The sequence below is a fragment of the Galleria mellonella genome, unplaced genomic scaffold, assembly GCF_026898425.1.
Source record: "Galleria mellonella isolate WM207_F2 unplaced genomic scaffold, CSIRO_AGI_GalMel_v1 utg99, whole genome shotgun sequence".
Classification (NCBI taxonomy): domain Eukaryota; kingdom Metazoa; phylum Arthropoda; class Insecta; order Lepidoptera; family Pyralidae; genus Galleria; species Galleria mellonella.
The window spans coordinates 272,754-293,081 of record NW_026442184.1 but is presented as its reverse complement, the minus strand read 5'-3'; the positions used below and the strand labels follow the sequence as shown (position 1 = coordinate 293,081).

General features: G+C 43.7%; 1 protein-coding gene across 1 annotated transcript in view; it reads left to right on the top strand.

The window, feature by feature from the left end:
* LOC113521536 (low-density lipoprotein receptor-related protein 2) overlaps window positions 1-19,429 on the top strand; it is a 345,330-nt gene extending 325,901 nt beyond the window's left edge. The window contains exons 10-28 of the mRNA XM_052903003.1: window positions 512-2,120; window positions 2,382-2,641; window positions 3,106-3,258; window positions 3,993-4,143; window positions 4,520-4,706; window positions 4,942-5,045; window positions 5,120-6,301; window positions 6,393-6,497; window positions 6,593-6,938; window positions 7,110-13,052; window positions 13,611-13,769; window positions 14,085-14,311; window positions 14,394-14,595; window positions 14,682-15,523; window positions 15,834-15,998; window positions 16,967-17,216; window positions 17,841-18,040; window positions 18,155-18,245; window positions 18,388-19,429. Of these exons, the coding sequence (XP_052758963.1) occupies window positions 512-2,120; window positions 2,382-2,641; window positions 3,106-3,258; window positions 3,993-4,143; window positions 4,520-4,706; window positions 4,942-5,045; window positions 5,120-6,301; window positions 6,393-6,497; window positions 6,593-6,938; window positions 7,110-13,052; window positions 13,611-13,769; window positions 14,085-14,311; window positions 14,394-14,595; window positions 14,682-15,523; window positions 15,834-15,998; window positions 16,967-17,216; window positions 17,841-18,040; window positions 18,155-18,245; window positions 18,388-18,478 (12,267 nt within the window). The 3' untranslated portion in view covers window positions 18,479-19,429. The remainder of the gene's footprint in view (window positions 1-511; window positions 2,121-2,381; window positions 2,642-3,105; window positions 3,259-3,992; window positions 4,144-4,519; window positions 4,707-4,941; window positions 5,046-5,119; window positions 6,302-6,392; window positions 6,498-6,592; window positions 6,939-7,109; window positions 13,053-13,610; window positions 13,770-14,084; window positions 14,312-14,393; window positions 14,596-14,681; window positions 15,524-15,833; window positions 15,999-16,966; window positions 17,217-17,840; window positions 18,041-18,154; window positions 18,246-18,387) is intronic.
* The last annotated feature ends 899 nt before the right edge of the window (window positions 19,430-20,328 follow it).

Below are 20,328 nucleotides of genomic sequence, written 5' to 3'. Positions count from 1 at the left end.
AAAGGCAATGATTCACTTTCTTGACGGTGAATTGTCAGTTTATTTATCATCTCATAAAAAAGAGAAATATTTTTTATACTACAAAAGTAACAAACAAGCATAACACTCGTTCGATGGCAAACGGTTACTACAATGATAAACCTGCAACACCAAACTTCACACTATTGACCCTAAAGAAATCTTACTCTCTTATTAAAGAACCCCATGCTGTAATCTCTAAGGAATACCTCGGAACAATTATACTCTTGTTTAAAGTTCAAAGTTGTATGATTACGTGTTATCTGTAAAGGATTTGCGGTTTAATCAATTACAACATTCGTTTGATAATGTCACATGTGAGATTACCAGTAAAATAGATAATCATCATGAAGTATTTTTAATATATGACACATACAACTAAACTCGATTGACCTTGCACTCTTTTGTTAATATTATTTAAAACTTAATCTTAAACGACAAAACTCATTAAGCATAATCTTGATTCTGCTAATTTCAGCTTTTTCGTTTCCAGATTATTCGAGCTAATATGGACGGAACGCACGCGAAGTCAATAGTATCAGAAGCGGCTTACAAGGCCTCCGGTATTGCTGTAGATATTATAGCTAAGAGAGTATTTTGGTGCGACTCACTTTTAGATTATATAGAAACTGTAGATTATGACGGAAACCATAGGTTCTTAGTTTTAAGGGGTCAGCAGGTACCCAGCCCTTCTAGATTAGCTTTATTCGAAGACAGGGTATACTGGTCGGACAGCACGAAACAGGGCATCAGCTCGGTCAACAAATACGAAGGTTCTGCCAGTATACAAGCCATATATAAAATGAAAGATATTAGAGATCCCAAAGCTATAACTGTGATACATTCTTTAAAACAAACTTCTGTAAATAATCCATGCGGTAACAACAATGGTGGTTGTGCTCAGATGTGTATTGTGACGGCACTCCCGAACGGCGGATTGGGCTACCGATGCGCCTGTAACATCGGATATAGGTTAGAAACGGACTTAAGAAACTGTGATCTTGTACAAGAGTTCCTCATGTATTCTCAACAGAGGTTTATAAAGGGGAAAGTATTGAATCCCGTCATAGAAGGCTTCAGCGAGGCCATACTCCCTGTGGTTTCTAAGAGAGCCAGGTTCGTAGGATTGGATTTTGACTCGAAAGACGAACATATATATTACTCTGACGTGTTACAAGATGTTATTTATAGAGTACATAGGAATGGAACAACGAAAGAAATTGTATTAGCATCTCAAAACGAGGGCGTCGAAGGTCTAGCTGTGGACTGGGCGTCCAAAAATTTGTACTATATTGATTCAAGGAAAGGTACACTGAATGTATTATCAACTAGAAACGTTTCATATCGGAGAACACTCCTGAAAGACTTGAAGAGGCCACGTGCTATTGTAGTACATCCAAACAAAGGTTATATCTTCTTTTCGGAGTGGGATCGTCCCGCTAACATCAGCAGAGCCAACACTGATGGTACTGGTTTACTTGTATTTGAGAATGTTACCCTTGGTTGGCCAAATGGTCTTTCTATAGATTTCGATACCGACCGACTGTACTGGTGTGACGCTTTATTAGACCATGTTCAGCATTCGAAACTAGACGGCACAGATGTACAGACAGTAAACTCCAGATTAATAAGACATCCTTTCTCCATTGTTATTCATAAAGAGTTCATGTATATAACTGACTGGAGGTTGGACGCCATTATACGTCTTCATAAACTGACTGGTGAACAAGAAGACGTAATGGTTCGGGAGCCTCAAACGAACCGGCTCTATGGTGTGAAAGTATATAGCGAGGCAGTCCAGAAAATAGATCCCATGCAGCCTTGCGCTAGAAGTAATGGAAATTGCCAAAAACTTTGCTTCGCCGTACCGAGGAACAATACAGAATTATTGACGGTGAAGTGTGGTTGTCCCTACGGGGAGAAATTGGCTCCCGATGGTACGAGTTGCGTGGCGGACCCTAACTCGGAGCCACCGGTGCGCGCGTGCCCAAATACCTGGGACTTTACTTGCAACAACCAACGGTGCATCCCCAAAAGTTGGGTTTGCGATGGAGACGATGACTGCTTAGATAACAGCGACGAGGAATTCGCCAATTGCACCAGTAAGTTGAATTTTTTATGTTTATTTAAGTCGTTAAGTCTGTAAAATTTAATATTCTCTGATTAATCTTTTGTATTTTCATAATTAAGATAACCTATAGCTTGCATGGTTAATCACGAATAACTCATTGTTAATTTAACTTAATAATCTCTTGTTTTTAATTTACCAGATGTATAACTGAACTTCACCTTGTATAAAAGTGCCAATTAATTATTTTAAAACATGTGATAAAAAAAAAAAATATTTTGTTTGGTCTGTTCAGAATCAACATGCAGCGCGTCGGAATTTATGTGCAAGTCCGGACGCTGTATCCCAACAACGTTTAAATGTGACTCTGAGAACGACTGCGGTGACTTTTCGGATGAGACGGGCTGCATTAACGTAACATGCAGCTCGTCGCAGTTCCAGTGCGACAACGGCCGCTGCGTGCCTAATACGTGGAAGTGCGACTCGGAGAACGACTGCGGAGATGGTTCCGATGAAGGCACACATTGCGCCGAGAAGACTTGCGCTTACTTCCAGGTCAGCATTTACTGACTTTTAATTAAGACTAAAACTATGGTTCTAAATACGAAGTCCCTTCATTATAAATATAACGGTATCCATAAAATAAGGCTGTACCTAAAACTTACTTGTTGCTCATCCAAGCCCACTTGAGAAATTTTACTTGCATACATGTGCTTTAAATTTACTTCTGCACTCTCTACCATAAAGCGCTGCATATTTTGAAGACAATATGTCACTAACGTCAGAATGAGACTGGATGTAAATCTGCCTTATCTTATTAAGTACAGCACAATAATAGTACTTCTTTTATTGCCCTAGGATTGCAAAAAACACAAATACAAACAAACTTATAATTACAAACTTACGCCACATTCTTGAATAAGGTGCAATTATACCGCATGACATTTGATATATTCAAAAAACAGTGGTACGAATTAGACAAAAATACTGAGTAACAAGGTGTATGACATCGGTTGCAGTTCACGTGTCCGCGGACCGGTCATTGCATCCCGGCATCCTGGGTGTGCGATGGGGACGACGACTGCTTTGACAAGCAGGACGAGGCCGATTGCCCGCCCGTGTCCTGCCTCGCCAGCCAGTTCAAGTGCGCAGACCTCAAGCAGTGCGTGCAGGTAACCATTTTGTGGAAGTCCATATCACTGGTTATTGTACTCGTATTAGAATTATTTTGTTTAATTCCGCTACTATTAGTATTCGTATTCCTGCCAATTGCTGCCAACTCTGCCGATTGACCACCATTATTACTATCAGAACTAACATGGAAGGTTGTGGAATTTTAGGTAGTAATAATGGTGTTTAATCTTCGAATGTTGGCAATCACACACATACTATTGTTAGAAAAATTAAACAAAATAATTTTAATCAAATAAACAGTGTAAGTAATTATTCACTCCTTCTTAAAAACTTTATGTTCGATCAAATGATGATAAATACATATATATATATATATATATATATATATATATATATATATATATATATATATATATATATATATATATATATATATATATATATATATATATATATATATTTTAATCTATATTTATGTTACTGTATTTCACTTGAATTATTCAATTGCTTTTATATATTTATTTATTTCAAACTTTATTTCACCATTTATAAATTAGTGAATACATTTAATTGTAATGAGAAATTTATATAATTATGTTTCTGGTGCAATAAAGAGTTAAATAAATAAATTATTTTTTGGTTTTGCAACTACCTACACCATATAAATCTATTTCCCTTTTTGCCTACTCCATAAGAAACTTAAATCTTAGAGTAACTATATTAAAGAAAATATGAAATTGAATGAAAGAATCCTTATTATGCCTGCCACTAGGAAGCGTATAAGTGCGACGGCATCCCGGACTGCAACGATGGCAGCGACGAGGCGGGCTGCCCATCACTGGCACCGCACCAGTGCCAACCCGACAAACAGTTCCAATGCCGCTCCTCCGGGATATGCATTCCTACAACTTGGTATTGTGATGGTAAGTTGAATAAAATGCTTAAATCCGATATTCATAGATTTTTTAATTCAATGTTCACATCCGGCTTGAAGGATCATAACATATTTACGATTACAATTATTCGTATTAATTTATATAATTTCTATTTTTCATTCTTCTATTTATTACTACATCCAAGTTATTATTACGATTAGCATCAAAATATTGAAGAGATAAAAGGAAATTTCATTTAGCTATTTAGCTTTAGGTACGTTTCATTATTGTGTATATCATACGTACAATATGTAGTTCCATAAAATCATAACTAGGCAGGATTTAGTAAAATTTTAAAGATTGCTTTTGAGCGATCTTCACAGGCTACATTTGAATGTGAATGCAATGGTGGCGATGTGTATAGGTACGCCGGACTGCGAGGATCTTTCGGACGAGCCAGCATCATGCGGCGCCGTGCAGTGCGCCGCCAACCACTTCCGCTGCGACAACGGCCGCTGCGTGTTCAAGGCCTACGTATGCGACGGCAACGACGACTGCGGCGACGGCTCCGACGAAGGCCTTCAGCACGCCTGCAAGCCTCCGCCCTTCAGGTAACTGAACCTACTGTTCGCAAAAATCGCGATATCTTTTCATTTATTACCATTGCCCTGCATTTGAAGCCATATTTTTACCCAATTTTTAATATAGACATCTTTCTTCTTTTTTTATAATTCTACTGTTCTTTGCTATATATAGTCTTTGTTAGTCGGTCTATACCTTTTTTTTTCGTTTTTATTTTTAATTGTAATAGATAAAGTATAAATCGGCTTTAATTTTTATTTCTAGATGCCCATCGGGCCAATGGCAGTGTCCTGGAATCACCGGTCGGTGTATTAACATTACACAAGTATGCGATAACAAAGTCGACTGCCCCAATGGCGCAGACGAAGGTAACTTACATACCTACCGATATAATGAATACTATTTTATTTTTTTATTTTTTTACGATTTTATGTATCTTTAGGTGCCAGCTGTGACTTTGCTGAATGCGAACACCAAGACGGGCTCTGCTCTAACAAGTGTAAACAGACACCAAACGGCCCGCTGTGCCTGTGCCCGGACGGCGAGGAACTCGACACCGACGGCTACAACTGCAAGGACATCGACGAATGCAACCCACCCGGGCTGTGCTCGCAGGTGTGCACCAACACGAAGGGCTCATACGCGTGCGGCTGCGTCGACGGCTACCGGCTCACCGCCGACAACCGCACCTGCAAGGCGAACAACCACTCCAGCGCGTTCCTCATCATCTCGAACCGGCACTCGATCCTCGTCGCGGACCTCGACGAGCAGGGGCTCGAGCGCGTGCCGATCAACGTCGAGAACGTGGTCGCGACCGCCTCGAACATGCACACCGGCACGATATTCTGGTCAGACATGAAGCTGAAACGGATCTCGCGGCTCGACCGCGGCGGCGAGCCTCGCGCGATCATCACGACCGGGCTAGACCTGGTGGAGGGGCTCGCGTACGACTGGGTGGGCGGCAACGTATACTGGCTGGACAGCAAGCTGGGCGCCATCTCGGTGGCGCGCGAGGACGGGTCGGCGCGCGCGGCGCTGGTGGCGGGCGGCGTGGCGCAGCCGCGCGGGCTGTGCCTGGACCCGGCGCCGGGCGCGCGGCTGCTGTTCTGGACCGACTGGGGCGAGCGGCCGCGCCTCGAGCGCGCCGGGCTCGACGGCTCCGCGCGCCAGGAGCTCATCTCCACCAAGATCTACTGGCCCAACGGGCTCACGCTCGACACGGCCGCGCGCCGCGTCTACTTTGCCGACTCGAAGCTCGATTTCATCGACTTCTGCAACTACGACGGTACGGGCCGGCAGCAGGTGCTCGCGGGCAGCCACTACCTGCTGCACCCGCACTCGCTGACGCTGTTTGAGGACACGCTGTACTGGACGGATCGTCAGCTGAACCGGGTGCTGTCGGCGCACAAGTTCCGCGGCTCGAATCAGACGGTCGTGTCGCACCTTATATCGCAGCCGCTCTCGATTCACGTGCATCACCCGTCGCTGCAGCCGCAGTATCCTTCACCGTGCCGGCCGGACTCGTGCCAGCACCTCTGTCTATTGAGCCCGAACGAGAGCGTCCCGTACACGTGCATGTGCAAACCTGGATTTAAACTGTTGCCAGACGGAAAGTGCATCGAAGGTAAATCAATTTTGTGTCACTTCTGTACTGGGTCACTTTCTTGTAAATAAAATGCAGTAATATAATCTAACGTAAACAAATGTCGTTTCAGAGGAGCAATCGTATCTAATGGTACTGAAGGGTTCGCAAATCATCGATCTGGCGATGGACGGCTCGGGTAGAGCAGGACAACTAGACTCAATTGTCGGCATTCAAGGTACGTAAAATTTTATACCACACTTTGAATTTTATTCTAATTCTGACTCGTACAAATATTGCAGCTTGTTACTAAAATTCTACTTTTACCTTTAGGTGGCGTTCAGTTGGAATATGATCGTCAAGGTCATACGCTGTACTGGCTTCAGTCGATATCAGGTGACAGCGAGGATGACGAGAACTGTACGATCTATACTATGCCCTATGGTGGTGGAAACAAAGCTGAATTATTCGGACAAGATACGGGCATCGTCGGGGCTCCATCAGCCATCGCATTTGACTGGCTCGGCCGTAATTTGTACATGGCCAACCGAGCCGCCAGTAATATCGAACTAGTGCGAGTCGACGGCAAAGTGAAGTTCAGGACTATCGTGATGGCCAACGACGGCAGCAAATTCTCTGTAGCTAAACCCAGAGGAATTTGCCTGGACCCGACCGAAGGGTAAATAGCACAATTTTTAAATATATCTGTGTTGATAGTATATCCTACAACTAATTATTGTAAACACTGTAACTTCCATTGATGAGCATTCTTCTCTCGCTTATTGAGTATAATACATAAAATCATTACCATATTAATTGTCATTTAATACTCATTTATTTTTGGTTGCAGAAAAATGTACTGGACCGATGAAGGAGGTTATGGAGTACCCGTAAAAGTCGGCAAAGCCAACATGGACGGTAGCAATCCAGTCATATTAGTAGACAGCTTCGAGAGGCCAGAGGCCATCACAATTGATATAGAAAAAAAAATCGTGTATTTTAGCACGCAGTTCCCGGCTAGCATTATTAGCGTGAATACCGACGGCAACGACAGAAAGACCATACTTACTGAAGCTAATGCTATATCATACCCAAAAGTCATAGCCGTTCTCGACTCTAGGCTCTATGTACTCGATCCACGTCATGAGAAGATTATAAAAGCAGATCTGCCCAACGGCGATAATATCAAGAGTATATTGGATAACGAGAGTGATCTCAAATCATTGACAATATTCCAAAAACGTAAAATGATTCACCATACGTGTGCTACAGCTAATGGTGGCTGCGAGCAGATCTGTATTCCAAGTGAAGGTGGTTCTCGAGTATGCGCCTGCTCGGTGGGTTATCGCAAAGAGAACGAAGTGAACTGCGTGCCGTACAAAACCTTTGCCGTAGTCTCTCAGCTCGATCTTATTCGCGGCTACAGCCTCGAAACCAGCGCTGAAGCGATGGTACCTGTGACTGGCCTCGGACACCATATTTTACACGTGGACGTCCACTTTGCCGACAATTACATCTATTGGGTCGAGTTTAATCGAGGGCAGTGGAATGGTATATTCCGAATTCGACCAAATGGCACAGAATTGCAACACGTCATCCGCGACGGTATTGGTAGTAATGGAATCCGAGGACTGGCTATCGACTGGGTCGCCGGCAATTTATACTTCACTAACGTGTTTCCTCATGAAAATTATGTAGAAATATGTTGGTTAGATGGATCCCACAGGAAAGTGCTCGTGAAAACAACTATGGATGCGCCAAGAGAACTAGCAGTTAATCCACTGAAAAGATTGTTGTATTGGATCGACTACGGTCAATATCCACGTATTGGAAAGGCGTACCTCGACGGATCTAACTGGCAGACGGTCGTAAGCTCAGGAATATCGAATCCCAGAGATTTGACTATAGATATGTTAACTCACGATGTCTACTGGGTTGATTCTAAATTGGACCAAATTCAAAAAATATCCTACAACGGTGGTAACAGGCAACTCATCAGATCTAACCTCCCTAATCCAATGGGCATTGCTATTCATACTGGAAGCGTATATTGGGTAGACAGAAATTTGCAAACTATATACAAAGCTTCAAAATTACCAGGCAATATGTCTATGCCGGAGAAAGTGAGAACCAATCTACCCAAATTAAGAGACATCGTAATATTTGACGTGAATAATCAACCTACAGATGAAAATAACCCATGTCGCAAGCTCGGTAATGGTGGCTGTGAACAGTTATGTTTCAGTTATCCGCCTGAAGCAAACAAAGGATTTACACACAGGTGTGAGTGCGCCACTGGCGAAGTATCGACTACGAACCCAAAAACTTGTGACGTAGTTGATGAATACCTCGTATTCACCACCAGAACAGAAATACGCTCTATTAATTTAGACCCCAAATCTACTGGCGTTCCTTTCAAACCTATAAGTGGCCTGACAAATGTAGTTGGAGTTGAGTTTGATTATGCCGACAATGTATTATTGTTTACACAAATTAGACCATGGCCCAGGATTGCAATAATGTCCACCAACAAACCTCTTGAAAATAGTAGTATAAGAAGTATCATCGATAAGGGCATAAATCCAGAGGGCATATCTTACGATTGGACGCAGAAGAAAATATACTGGACAGATAGTTCGAATAATTCAATTTTCGCAATGAATCTCGATGGCAGTGATGTAGTAATGATCGCACGAGTAGAACGCCCTCGAGCTATCGTTGTAGATCCTTGCAATGGAACTCTTTACTACACAGACTGGGGTAGATTCGGTACCACAGGTAAGATATACAGGACTACAATGGCTGGATCACTTAAAAAAGCAATCATAGATAAGGACCTTTCGCAACCTAGCGGTCTTGCTATAGACTTCGATGAAAATATGTTGTATTGGAGTGACGCTGTCCGAGAAAAAATAGAACGATCAAAACTGGACGGATCAGAAAGAGAGGTTCTCATATCTGCCACTATCTATCCATTCGCTATTACTGTTTTTAGAAACTATATTTACTGGACTGACCTACAGTTACGTGGTGTATATCGCGCGGAAAAACACACGGGAGCTAATATGGTTGAAATGGTTAAGAGGCTAGAGGACTCTCCACGAGATATTCACGTGTATAGCAAGAAACGCCAAATGTGTCAGGCCAATGCCTGCAGCATTAGCAATGGAGGTTGCGCTCAAAGTTGTCATCCCGCACCTAACAACACAGCCGAATGTCGCTGTGACGAAAACACGAAACTGGTCAATGAAGGACGTATGTGCGTGGCTCGCAACATTAGCTGCGATCCTTCCAAATTTTTCTGTGCAAACGGCAAATGTATCAGCCGCATGTGGTCCTGTGATGGAGATGACGATTGCGGAGATAACTCTGACGAGGACCGTAACTACTGCGCATATCACTCGTGTTCTCCAAATGAGTTCCGCTGTAACAACGGCCGCTGCATCTTCAAATCGTGGAAGTGCGATCACGAGAACGATTGTAAAGATGGATCCGACGAGGAAGGTTGTGTGTACCCGCCATGTATGGAAGGTGAATTCACGTGCCATAATTCTCGTTGCATACCAATGTCGCAAGTGTGTAATGGAATCAACGATTGTAAAGATAATATTACATCCGATGAAACCCACGAGCGGTGTCCGCGGAATACCACTTGCCCAGCGAATCACCTCAAGTGCGAGCGCACCAACATCTGCGTGGAGCCGTACTGGCTATGTGACGGTGACAATGACTGCGGCGATAACTCCGACGAAGAGCCACTGCACTGCGCTATGCGCACCTGTCCGCAGAACAGTTTCCGTTGCCCCAACCACCGATGTATTCCCGCCACCTGGTACTGTGATGGCGACGACGACTGCGGTGATGGCGCCGACGAACCGCCAGAGTACTGCCGTTCTGAGGGCCGCACCTGCTTCGGCGACCTATTCACATGCGATAACGGCAACTGTATTCCAAGGATATACATATGCGACGGCGACAACGACTGCCTGGACAGCAGTGATGAGGACGATCGCCACCAATGCAATGAACGCAAATGCGATGCGGAGACAGAGTACACATGCGAGGAGAACAAGCTGTGGGGTCGTGCGCAGTGCATCCCGCGTAAATGGCTGTGTGACGGCGATCCCGACTGCATCGATGGCGCCGATGAGAACGCCACGTTGCATCACTGCGCCGCACCAACACCCTGCTCCGAGGAACAATTCCAGTGCAACAATGGCCGCTGCATCAATCGCGGCTGGATCTGTGACCACGATAACGACTGCGGCGACGGCTCCGATGAAGGCAAGTTCTGCAACATGCAATACAAGACCTGCAGTGATCTCGAGTTCAAGTGTCAGAATTTCAAGTGCATTAGAAGTAAATTCAGATGTGACGGAGAGGATGACTGCGGTGATCACTCGGACGAGGTTGGTTGTGTCAAAGAAAACAAGACATGCCCCGGAGGTCAATTTAAGTGTAATAATGACCAATGCATTGACAGCAGACTCGTGTGCAACAAGGTGGCTGACTGCACTGACGAGTCTGATGAGCCAGCTCACTGTAACATCGACGAGTGTGCCAAGCTGGAGATCAATCAATGTGGACATAAATGTATCGATACGCTAACCGGATACTATTGCGATTGCAATCAAGGCTATAAATTGCTATCTGACGGCAAAGCCTGTGCCGATGTCGACGAATGCATAGAAACGCCAGGAGTATGCTCACAATATTGCTCTAACACTCCCGGATCCTACTATTGTAAATGCAATGAACAATATTATGAACGCGAAGCCGACGAACATACATGCAAACGTAAAGATAATACTTCTGCTTGGGTCATCTTTACTAACAAATATTACGTAAGAAATATGTCCACCGATGCCTCACTCTATAACCTCGTTCATCAGGATTTGATGAATGTAGTCGCGGTGGACTTCGATATAAAGGAACAAAAGATGTATTTTGCCGACGTATCTGCAAAAACTATTTATCGTTCTGATTATTCCGACCCAAATCCTACTAAGGAGGTTGTAATAAGACACGACTCGCATGCTCTGGAAGGTATTGCTGTAGACTGGATTGGTAGAAAACTGTATTGGCTCGACAGACATTCAAAGAATTTGGACGTGGCTGAACTGGACGGCACTAGGAGAAAAACTCTAAAGACCGGTATAGCCGACCCAAGAGCTATTGTCGTTCATCCCGGTACTGGATACTTATACTTTACATCGTGGCATCTGCAAGCTTACATCGGTAAAATGGGAATGGATGGATCCAATTTCACAGTTATATTAAATTGGGAACAAGATATCGCTTGGCCTAACGCCTTAACAATAGATTATTTCACTGACAGAATTTATTGGGCAGACGCTCACTTAGACTACATCGGCTCCGCTGATTTAGAGGGCAGACATAGACACATTGTTTTGTCTGGTACTAAAGTTCCACACGTATTCGCTCTTAGCCTATTCGATGACGAAATTTACTGGACTGATTGGAATCTCAAAGCTATAAGTAAAGCAAATAAACATTCTGGTGAAAACTTGATAGTTCTTAGAAATACTACTCACCGTCCTTACGATATTCATGTTGTTCATCCATTGAGACAATTACCCTATCCTAATCCTTGTGGTAATAATAACGGTGGTTGTTCCCATCTTTGTCTTATAGCCCCACCGCACGAATCCAGCTACTTGAATATCGAGGGTTACGGTGAGGAAGGTACCACTACGTATAAATGCGCATGCCCTAATCAGTTCTATTTAGCAAGAGATATGAAAACGTGTATAGCAAACTGTACTGATGGACAACATAGGTGTAATGGCCGCGACGAGAAATGTATCCCATGGTTCTGGAAATGCGATGGAGAGAAAGACTGTATGGACGGATCCGACGAGCTCGATACCTGTCCTGTGCGGCACTGCCGTGCTGGTTCTTTCCAATGCAAGAACACTAACTGTACGCCAGCTGCGACCATCTGTGACGGCACAGATGACTGTGGAGATGGAAGTGATGAAGCCCAATGCGCACATGAATGTCCATTACTCGAATTTAAGTGTAAATCAAGTGGAAGATGTATCCTGGAAAGTTGGAAGTGTGACGGTGATACAGATTGCAAGGATAACAGCGACGAAGATCCAACTATGTGCCATAATAGGCCTTGTAATCCTGATACCGAATTCTCGTGCAAGAACGGCCGGTGTATACCTAAATTATGGATGTGTGATTTTGATAACGATTGCGGCGACGATTCCGATGAACCTGCTTATATGTGTCGTCAAAGAAATTGTACTACAGGTTGGAGAAGATGTCCCGGCCAGTCCAATTATAGATGTATTCCAAAGTGGTTATTCTGCGATGGTAAGGACGATTGCAGAGATGGGTCAGATGAACTTCCAGAAAATTGTCCGAGTTGCAACTCTGAAACCGACTTTACGTGTGATAATAAACGTTGTATACCAAAACAGTGGTTATGCGATTTCACTGACGACTGTGGAGATGGTAGCGATGAAGCAGAAACCGCTTGCCAACATAAATATAGAGAATGTTCCGAATCAGAGTTCAAGTGTGGCAACGGAAAGTGCATATCATCGAGGTGGAGATGCGACCATGAAGATGATTGCGGAGACAACTCAGACGAAATGGATTGTGGTGGATTCAAGTGTAAGAACGGAACGTTCCAGTGCAAGTCTGGACACTGTATCGCTGCGTATTTCAGATGCGATGGCGACAGAGACTGTAGAGATTTGTCCGATGAGATTGGCTGTCCACCAAGATTTCCGGGCGGAAAATACTGTCCTGAAAGCCGGTAAGTTACCTATTTTTTATGAACTTATTAAATGGTCGACTCTTCGAGTATGTGCTTACTGCTTCCAGTATTGTACCTACATCTGTCTTTATATTTTGAATTGCATAATAATAATGAATTCACTTGTGTTTGAGATGTGAATTTAATTCTTCAATTATAATATTATTATACCTACAACACGTAATCAGTGTTTTGTGGGTTGTGATTGTGACCTTTTTAATGAGATTGTACCTTAAGAATAGTAAATAACTATGTTGTATTAAATATTACTGAGTGATGATACTTCCATATCATAATCATCACTCAAGATATAGTTCCTCGGCTACAGTATAACGCTGAGCGGGAACTATTTTAGCAAACATTATCTAATGCCTTTACCTCTTATATATGTTATGTTACTCTGTATGAACCTTCTTTGTAAGTGTAACAATATTTGCTGAATAGGTTATTATTAACAAATTATTTTATCCTTTATATCCCTTTTTTAATGTAAATTTTAAATATGTTGTTGCTACATTTTTGCGAATATAAAATGAAGTATTCCATTATTGTTGTTAGGTTCCAATGCGCGAACAATCTGTGTGTGTCGCAATCAGACCTGTGTGACGGCACGGATGACTGCGGCGACGGGTCCGACGAGGCAGCCTCTATCTGCACCAACTTTAATTGTGACACGCTGCGGCGTTTCCATTGCGACAATCACAGATGCGTACCCAGGTACATTAATATGACTAAAAATGAAAAAGTTTTATGAACATGAAGTTAGACAATGACAAAAGAAGAGCAAGTTAAGTATGACGGATGGAAGGGATTTATGGAAGAGAAAATATGCCACCATAATATTTATCATAATGTTGTTGGCCTATTATTATTCAGTAGAATATTGTAAAGCTGACATTACGTTGATGTAAAAAAGGATAATAATATACAGAGAGATTACTTATATTCTATCAACGTTATTTAAACGTAAATCATATGATACCCAATATCAAAATTAAATACATTTTGTAACGAGGCGTCCTCGTGCGACAGGTACCAGGTGTGCGACGGCGTAGACAACTGCGGTGATGGCTCGGACGAGAACAACATGACGCTATGCGCAGCGCGCGCGCGGCCCTGCGATCCCGCGTCGCAGCTCGCGTGCGCCAACCGGCGCTGCGTGGCGCGCGCGCAGCTCTGCGACTACGCCGACGACTGTGGCGACGCCTCCGACGAGCTCGGCTGTCACCGCGACCGCACCTGCGACCTCGACGACAAAGGTCTGCGGCTTTCCCCACTCCACCCGCCGCGCGAGTGGCCCGATCTCCATCCTGACCTTGCTCACTCACCTTTTGTCGACAGGTGGCTGCGAGCACTTCTGCACGAACCTGACACAGCCGGGCGGCGGCTACATCTGCTCGTGCTTCCAGGGATGGATCATCTCGCCGGCTGACAAAAAGCGTTGCGTCGACGTTGACGAGTGCGCGACCGGCACGCACCACTGCTCACACATCTGTACCAACATCAACGGCAGCTACAGCTGTAGCTGCCGCGAGGGATTCAGGTGCGTGTCCGATTATAAGTGTCGCAATACTCTCTCCCAAAGTGTTATCCTTTGTTTAAGTTTGATTCGATCATCGCTTATTTCAGGTTGGCGGACAACTTGTCAGGCGTTTGCAAAGCGACCGAGAGCGAGGTAGTACTGATGTTCGCGAACGGACCTGAAATACGTGCTTTCATTCAAGATAAGAACGAGGAGTTCGACGTGATTACTTCGGAGAAGAGAATCGAGGCTATCGACTATGACCCCAAGAACGAGATGGTCTTCTGGGCTGACAGCTACGACAAAACTATCAAGCGCTCGTACATGGTCAACGCGATGGGAGGCCAGGTGAAGACCGGGTTCGCCCAGGACCTCAACATGAAAGGAAACGCGAAGCCCACTGCGCTCGCGGTCGACTACGTCGGAGACAATCTATACTGGACCGAGACCGACAGGACGGGCTCGAAGCCGAGAGGACGAGTCATGGTGGCGAGGACCGACGGCAGATACCGGCGAGCCCTCGTCTCAGCGGGCATCGAAACTCCGACGTCTCTGGTCCTCGATCCTCAAATGGGTAGAATGTTCTGGGCGGACGCAGGCTCGGCACCGAAGATAGAAATATCGTGGATGGACGGTTCGAAGAGGAGACCCGTCGTCACGGAGAACATCAGGCACCCGACCGGCTTAACTATCGATCAGGCAATGGACCATTCTATCTACTGGGCCGACACGAAGCTGAACACTATAGAGACGATGAGACACGACGGCTCTAACCGGAAAGTGATACTGCGGGGTGAGACGCTGAAGCATCCGATCTCACTGGACGTGTTCGAGTCGTCGTTATATTGGGTGACGCGCGACACCGGCGAGCTCATCCGCCAGGACAAGTTTGGCCGCGGGGTGCCGTTCGTCATTTCTAAAGATCTAGTCAACCCATCCTCTGTGAAAGGTAAGTAAACTTTTAAAATTAATACTAATATTACTTGTATTATGTTTCATTATATTATGAATACTTCTTCATGCAACTTTTATAGTAATAAACAGCACTATAGACACTTCCATCAGTGAGGAGTAACGTGTTGCGTTATTGTACTCAGTAATTTTATTGTCATACTCGGAACGTAGCCATGCAACGGCACAGATACTCGGCAGATATACAAGGTCCTATGAAAACTATTCTTGTACCCTCCGGGAGGATATAGATTAGATGTGAAGTGGTTGGATAGCGCACAGCACTAACACGGCATGGTCGCGCGCAGTGTACCACCCGCGGCGGTACGAGCGGGCGGGCGGCGCGGGCGGCATGTGCACGCGCGCGCCGTGCTCGCACCTGTGCCTGGCGGTGCCGGGCGGGCGGCGCTGCGCGTGCCCCGACCTGCTGCCGCCGCCCAAGCGCGCCGCGCTCGACCGCGCCTGCGACGCTGGTACGCACACACAATACGTAACACCATAAACTTACCACCATCTCTTCACACACCATCATCTTTTACTTTCCCCTGATCTTAATTTCTGGTAAGACCGCGAAATTATTCTAGTAAATAACGTGATTTTACTTTTGTAAGTAATCAAGCAATCATTTCTTAATTTTAATGATATCAAAAAAATTAAGTAAAATTAATTTCGTGGCATTACTTATTAATCGGTGCTGCCCTTATATAATTGTGTCCCACAAAAAAAACAAACTTCATTTTTGACAATATCAATTTTTGTAATTTCAAAAGTAATTTCTAAACCAACTTTGATAACATATATACGGAACTAATCTGTAAGTATCCTTTTAGATAAAAGAAGAATTATCGAAATCGATTTAGAATTGATGGAGTTATTAAGTACGAGTAACAAACATAAAAAAAATACAAACAAAATCGACACCTCCTTCCTCCTTCTTTTTGAAGTATGTTGAAAATTAATTTATGCTACTATCTGAAAATATAAAAATATGTCGTACATTTAGCTTTTATCCAAAATATGGAAATCGAAGACCGACTTGGATGCAGTCAATCATAATGTTGCCAAGTCAAGCTAACTTACCTTTGCCATATTGGCATTTTTAGCAGCTCAATGAATAAGCCAATGATAAATAACGGACAAGAAATTTTCAAAATTAAGTTAATAAAAAAAAATCAGTTCGGAGTAAATTCGTACGTATTCACTTACCATACAAACAATTTTTTTTTTATTCCTGAATTCACGTGCAGTGCCTCTAATCAATTTTATTACTATTAGTGTCTTAGTTTGTAATCTTAGACTTTTTCTATTTACATTAGTGTAGCCCTGATTTTTCTATAAATAAAATAAATATATAGAGGAATTGAGCCTTACCTTTTTGTTCTTGTTTTTTTTTTTTTGTAAATGTACGTATGTTGAACATTGTACGTTTGTGCGGACACAGCGGTGGAGTCGCCGCGAGCGCTGCCGCGCGTGTGTCCGTGCGAGAACCAGGGCCGCTGCGAGGAGGACGAGCAGGGCGCGCTGGTGTGCGTGTGCCCGGCGCCGCTGCAGCCGCCGCGGTGCGCGGGCGACGCGGCCGGCGCGGGCGCGGCGCGCGGCGCCGCCGCCGCCGTGCTCGTGCCCATCGTGCTCGTGCTCGTGCTCGTACTTGGCGCCGCCGCCGCCTGGTTCTTTATTAGGAAGAGGCCGTTGTAAGTTCGCTCATTTGTATCTTATCTTACTAATTCAAAATCTTCATTTTTTATTTATTAATGGAAATGGTATAAACTTTCCCGAGTGTGTATTTCTACAAATTTTTGACTCGTTTAAGAGAATATACACAATTTAAACGAGTGGTTGACAGAGTGTAATCAAATTCATCTTAGCTATATTTTATTGTATACAAGCTTTTCCCGTTGCTCTGTACTTTCAGTACTGTGGATTTCAGTAGTAGGAAAACCAATAAAGTAGGCTACTTCTAGATGGCACATTAAAATAAAATACATATAGGTTTTAAGTTCAACTTTCAGGAACACAACTATGAAAACCGTGTTCCATTTGATCCAGTGGTTTTTGCGTAGTGCCAGGGCAAACATATAGACAGACAAAATTAAAAAAAAAATGGTTATTTTGGCTTCTATTTCTTTTCTTATTTTTTTATTTTTCATGTACAGTCATCCTTTAATTACAATTTTATTACATTACTAAAACGGCTATTGTGTAAAAACATGCACAAGTATTTTCTGGTTGTTTTAACTATCTGAAATGTTGGAAAGATATTTTATTTTAGAACATTAAGTACCTAACCTAATCGAATTCTGTTTCTACTTTTGCAGCGGTAAAGGCGGCGGTCTCGGTAGTCTAGCATCGTCACAGAGCGTGTCGTTCCGTCAGGGCTCCAACGTGGAGTTCGGTGGCGTGGCCGAGCCGGCTTACACACTCGAGGACACCGGCCGCAAGGGACGCGATTTCAGTAACCCCATGTACGAGGCCGTCACGCGAGCCCAGGCCGCCGGCGAGCCAGACCCGCCCCTTCGTGAGTTTTTACATTATTTACAGTATATAATAGATTAATTATAATAAAATCACAGCATAGGTACCTAAGCTATGGGTCTAAAGTCTCAACTAACGACAACGGTCGTCTCCACAGCGGGGATCTACGAGGTACCAGATGAAATAAAGGAGAAGGTGGCATCCGCGGTGATCTCCCCGTCGTCGACGGAGACGCGGGGCGGCAATCTGTATAATTTAATCATTTGGTCAATTTTCTTGACAGTGATTGTGGCAGGCGTAGACCTAATTTTCGTAAATGTATTAAAAATGAACTGAAATCTATAGACTGGATAGCACTGTTTTCGGATATATTTCTAAAAATACCCGTAGCGGCGGCGCGGGGCGGCCGCGCGCGCTGGACCCGGCGGCCGACACGGGCGCCGACACGGCGCAGCTGGTGCGCGAGGACCGCGACTGCTAGCCGCCGGCGCGTGCGCGCGCCCGCCGCGCGCCGCCCGCGCCCTCCGCGCCCCTCGCGCCCCTCGCGCCCCTCGCGCCCCTCGCGCCCCTCGCGCCCCTCGCGCTGCGCCCCTCTCGCCTCCCCAAGTACCTCCCGCTGCCCTCGATACGGGTCATCGACTAGCGTCGCCGAGCCTCGCCGTCGTATCTCTTCCTCTGAGACTTCCTTTCCAGCTGTCGCTTCTTGTTTCCCGACTCGGCAGCGCCGAGCCTTTCCGTCCGGGCCGGCCGGCGGGCCCCGCGCGGAGCTCGCTCTAGTTATAGTCGTAGTGCGTAAGTATGACTCAGGAATTGCGCCCGTCGACGGCGACGGGGCCGCCTCTCGTTTTCGATCGATTTGACAATAAGCAATAATATGTGTACTGTCTGTCTAGGGAGTAATTTATTTATTTCGGTTTAAGACTATGTAATATATAGCTACGTTGTGTTTTATAATTGTCTATTAAACTTTTAGATTTTGTGGAATCGATTGACGATTTGCCATAACGTGTGAGATAATGTTTTCTGTTGTTTAATTTTAAATAATTAGTAAACTCATCGGTTTTGTTAAATATGAACCTCTACGAATTGTAAATATGTGCGTTCAGACTTGTGATGTACATTTTAATAGGCGAAATTAAATAGTATCTTTATATTGTTATACGAATTAATTAATATATTAAAATAACTATGTACCATAAAATATGATAGGCGAAGATGACTTCTGTGAATATATCATTACATCACATTATATATTGTATTGTATAAATATAAAACAAACTTGAAAGAGAATTGATAATGTAAAAAATATAAATTTGTCAATATTATATAGATAAGGAGATGAAATATTTTTATATTGGGATTATTATAAATATTAGACAGTTGTCTGACATAGTTGAAAAACATTCTGTAAAAATACACTAAAATGAAAATATATGTTTGTTTCATTTACACGAAGTTTATCAACTTAATTGTGTTATTTATTTTCCTTGAACTCATTATTATATATCCCACTACAACCGGTTCACACAATACCATGTTATCGCGCCGTGATCAGCCAATTTAATTTGTCTAATTTAAGACATGACTGATCCTAGCACCAATCTATAATAACTTTTGTGCCTGCGTGAATACCTATGTGTGCATGTAATTGACTGAACACATACAATCCTAGTCTTCAGAGGGGAAAGGGATTGTTAGCAATGGAGTTTGACAGCCCCATTGCTAGCAATATGGGCATATTGCTGTCTATATATATATATATATATATATATATATATATATATATATATATATATATATATATATATATATATATATATATATATATATATATATATATATATATATATATATATATATATATGGGCATATAAGGTCGACCTCCACGTGGTTCCCCCTGAAAACCATCGTGAACAATTCTTGTTGAATTCTTCACGATGGGCTAACTGACCTGATTATATTGACCTGACATCCTTCACCTGGTGCCATGCTGGTGTATGTCGGTGGCGCGGGTGGGGATGCTATCCTATTGTCACCCATTAAAAAAAATTCTAGTCTCCAGGAAATACAACTACATATCTACAACAGTAGCATGATGGGGGAAAAGGTTTGTTAGTCCTTATCCGGCTTTTTTTAATGGATGATAATGGAATGGTAACCCCGCCTGCGCTATCGGTATACACCGACGGAGCACTAGTGAGGGATGATAAGTGAAGATGAAGTAGGTCAGTCAGCCCATCGTGATAAATTCACCAATGAATCAATCACAATGGTTTCCAGGGGGAACCGCGAGGTCGACCTGATAAGGTATATTGCTGGTAATAGGGTTGC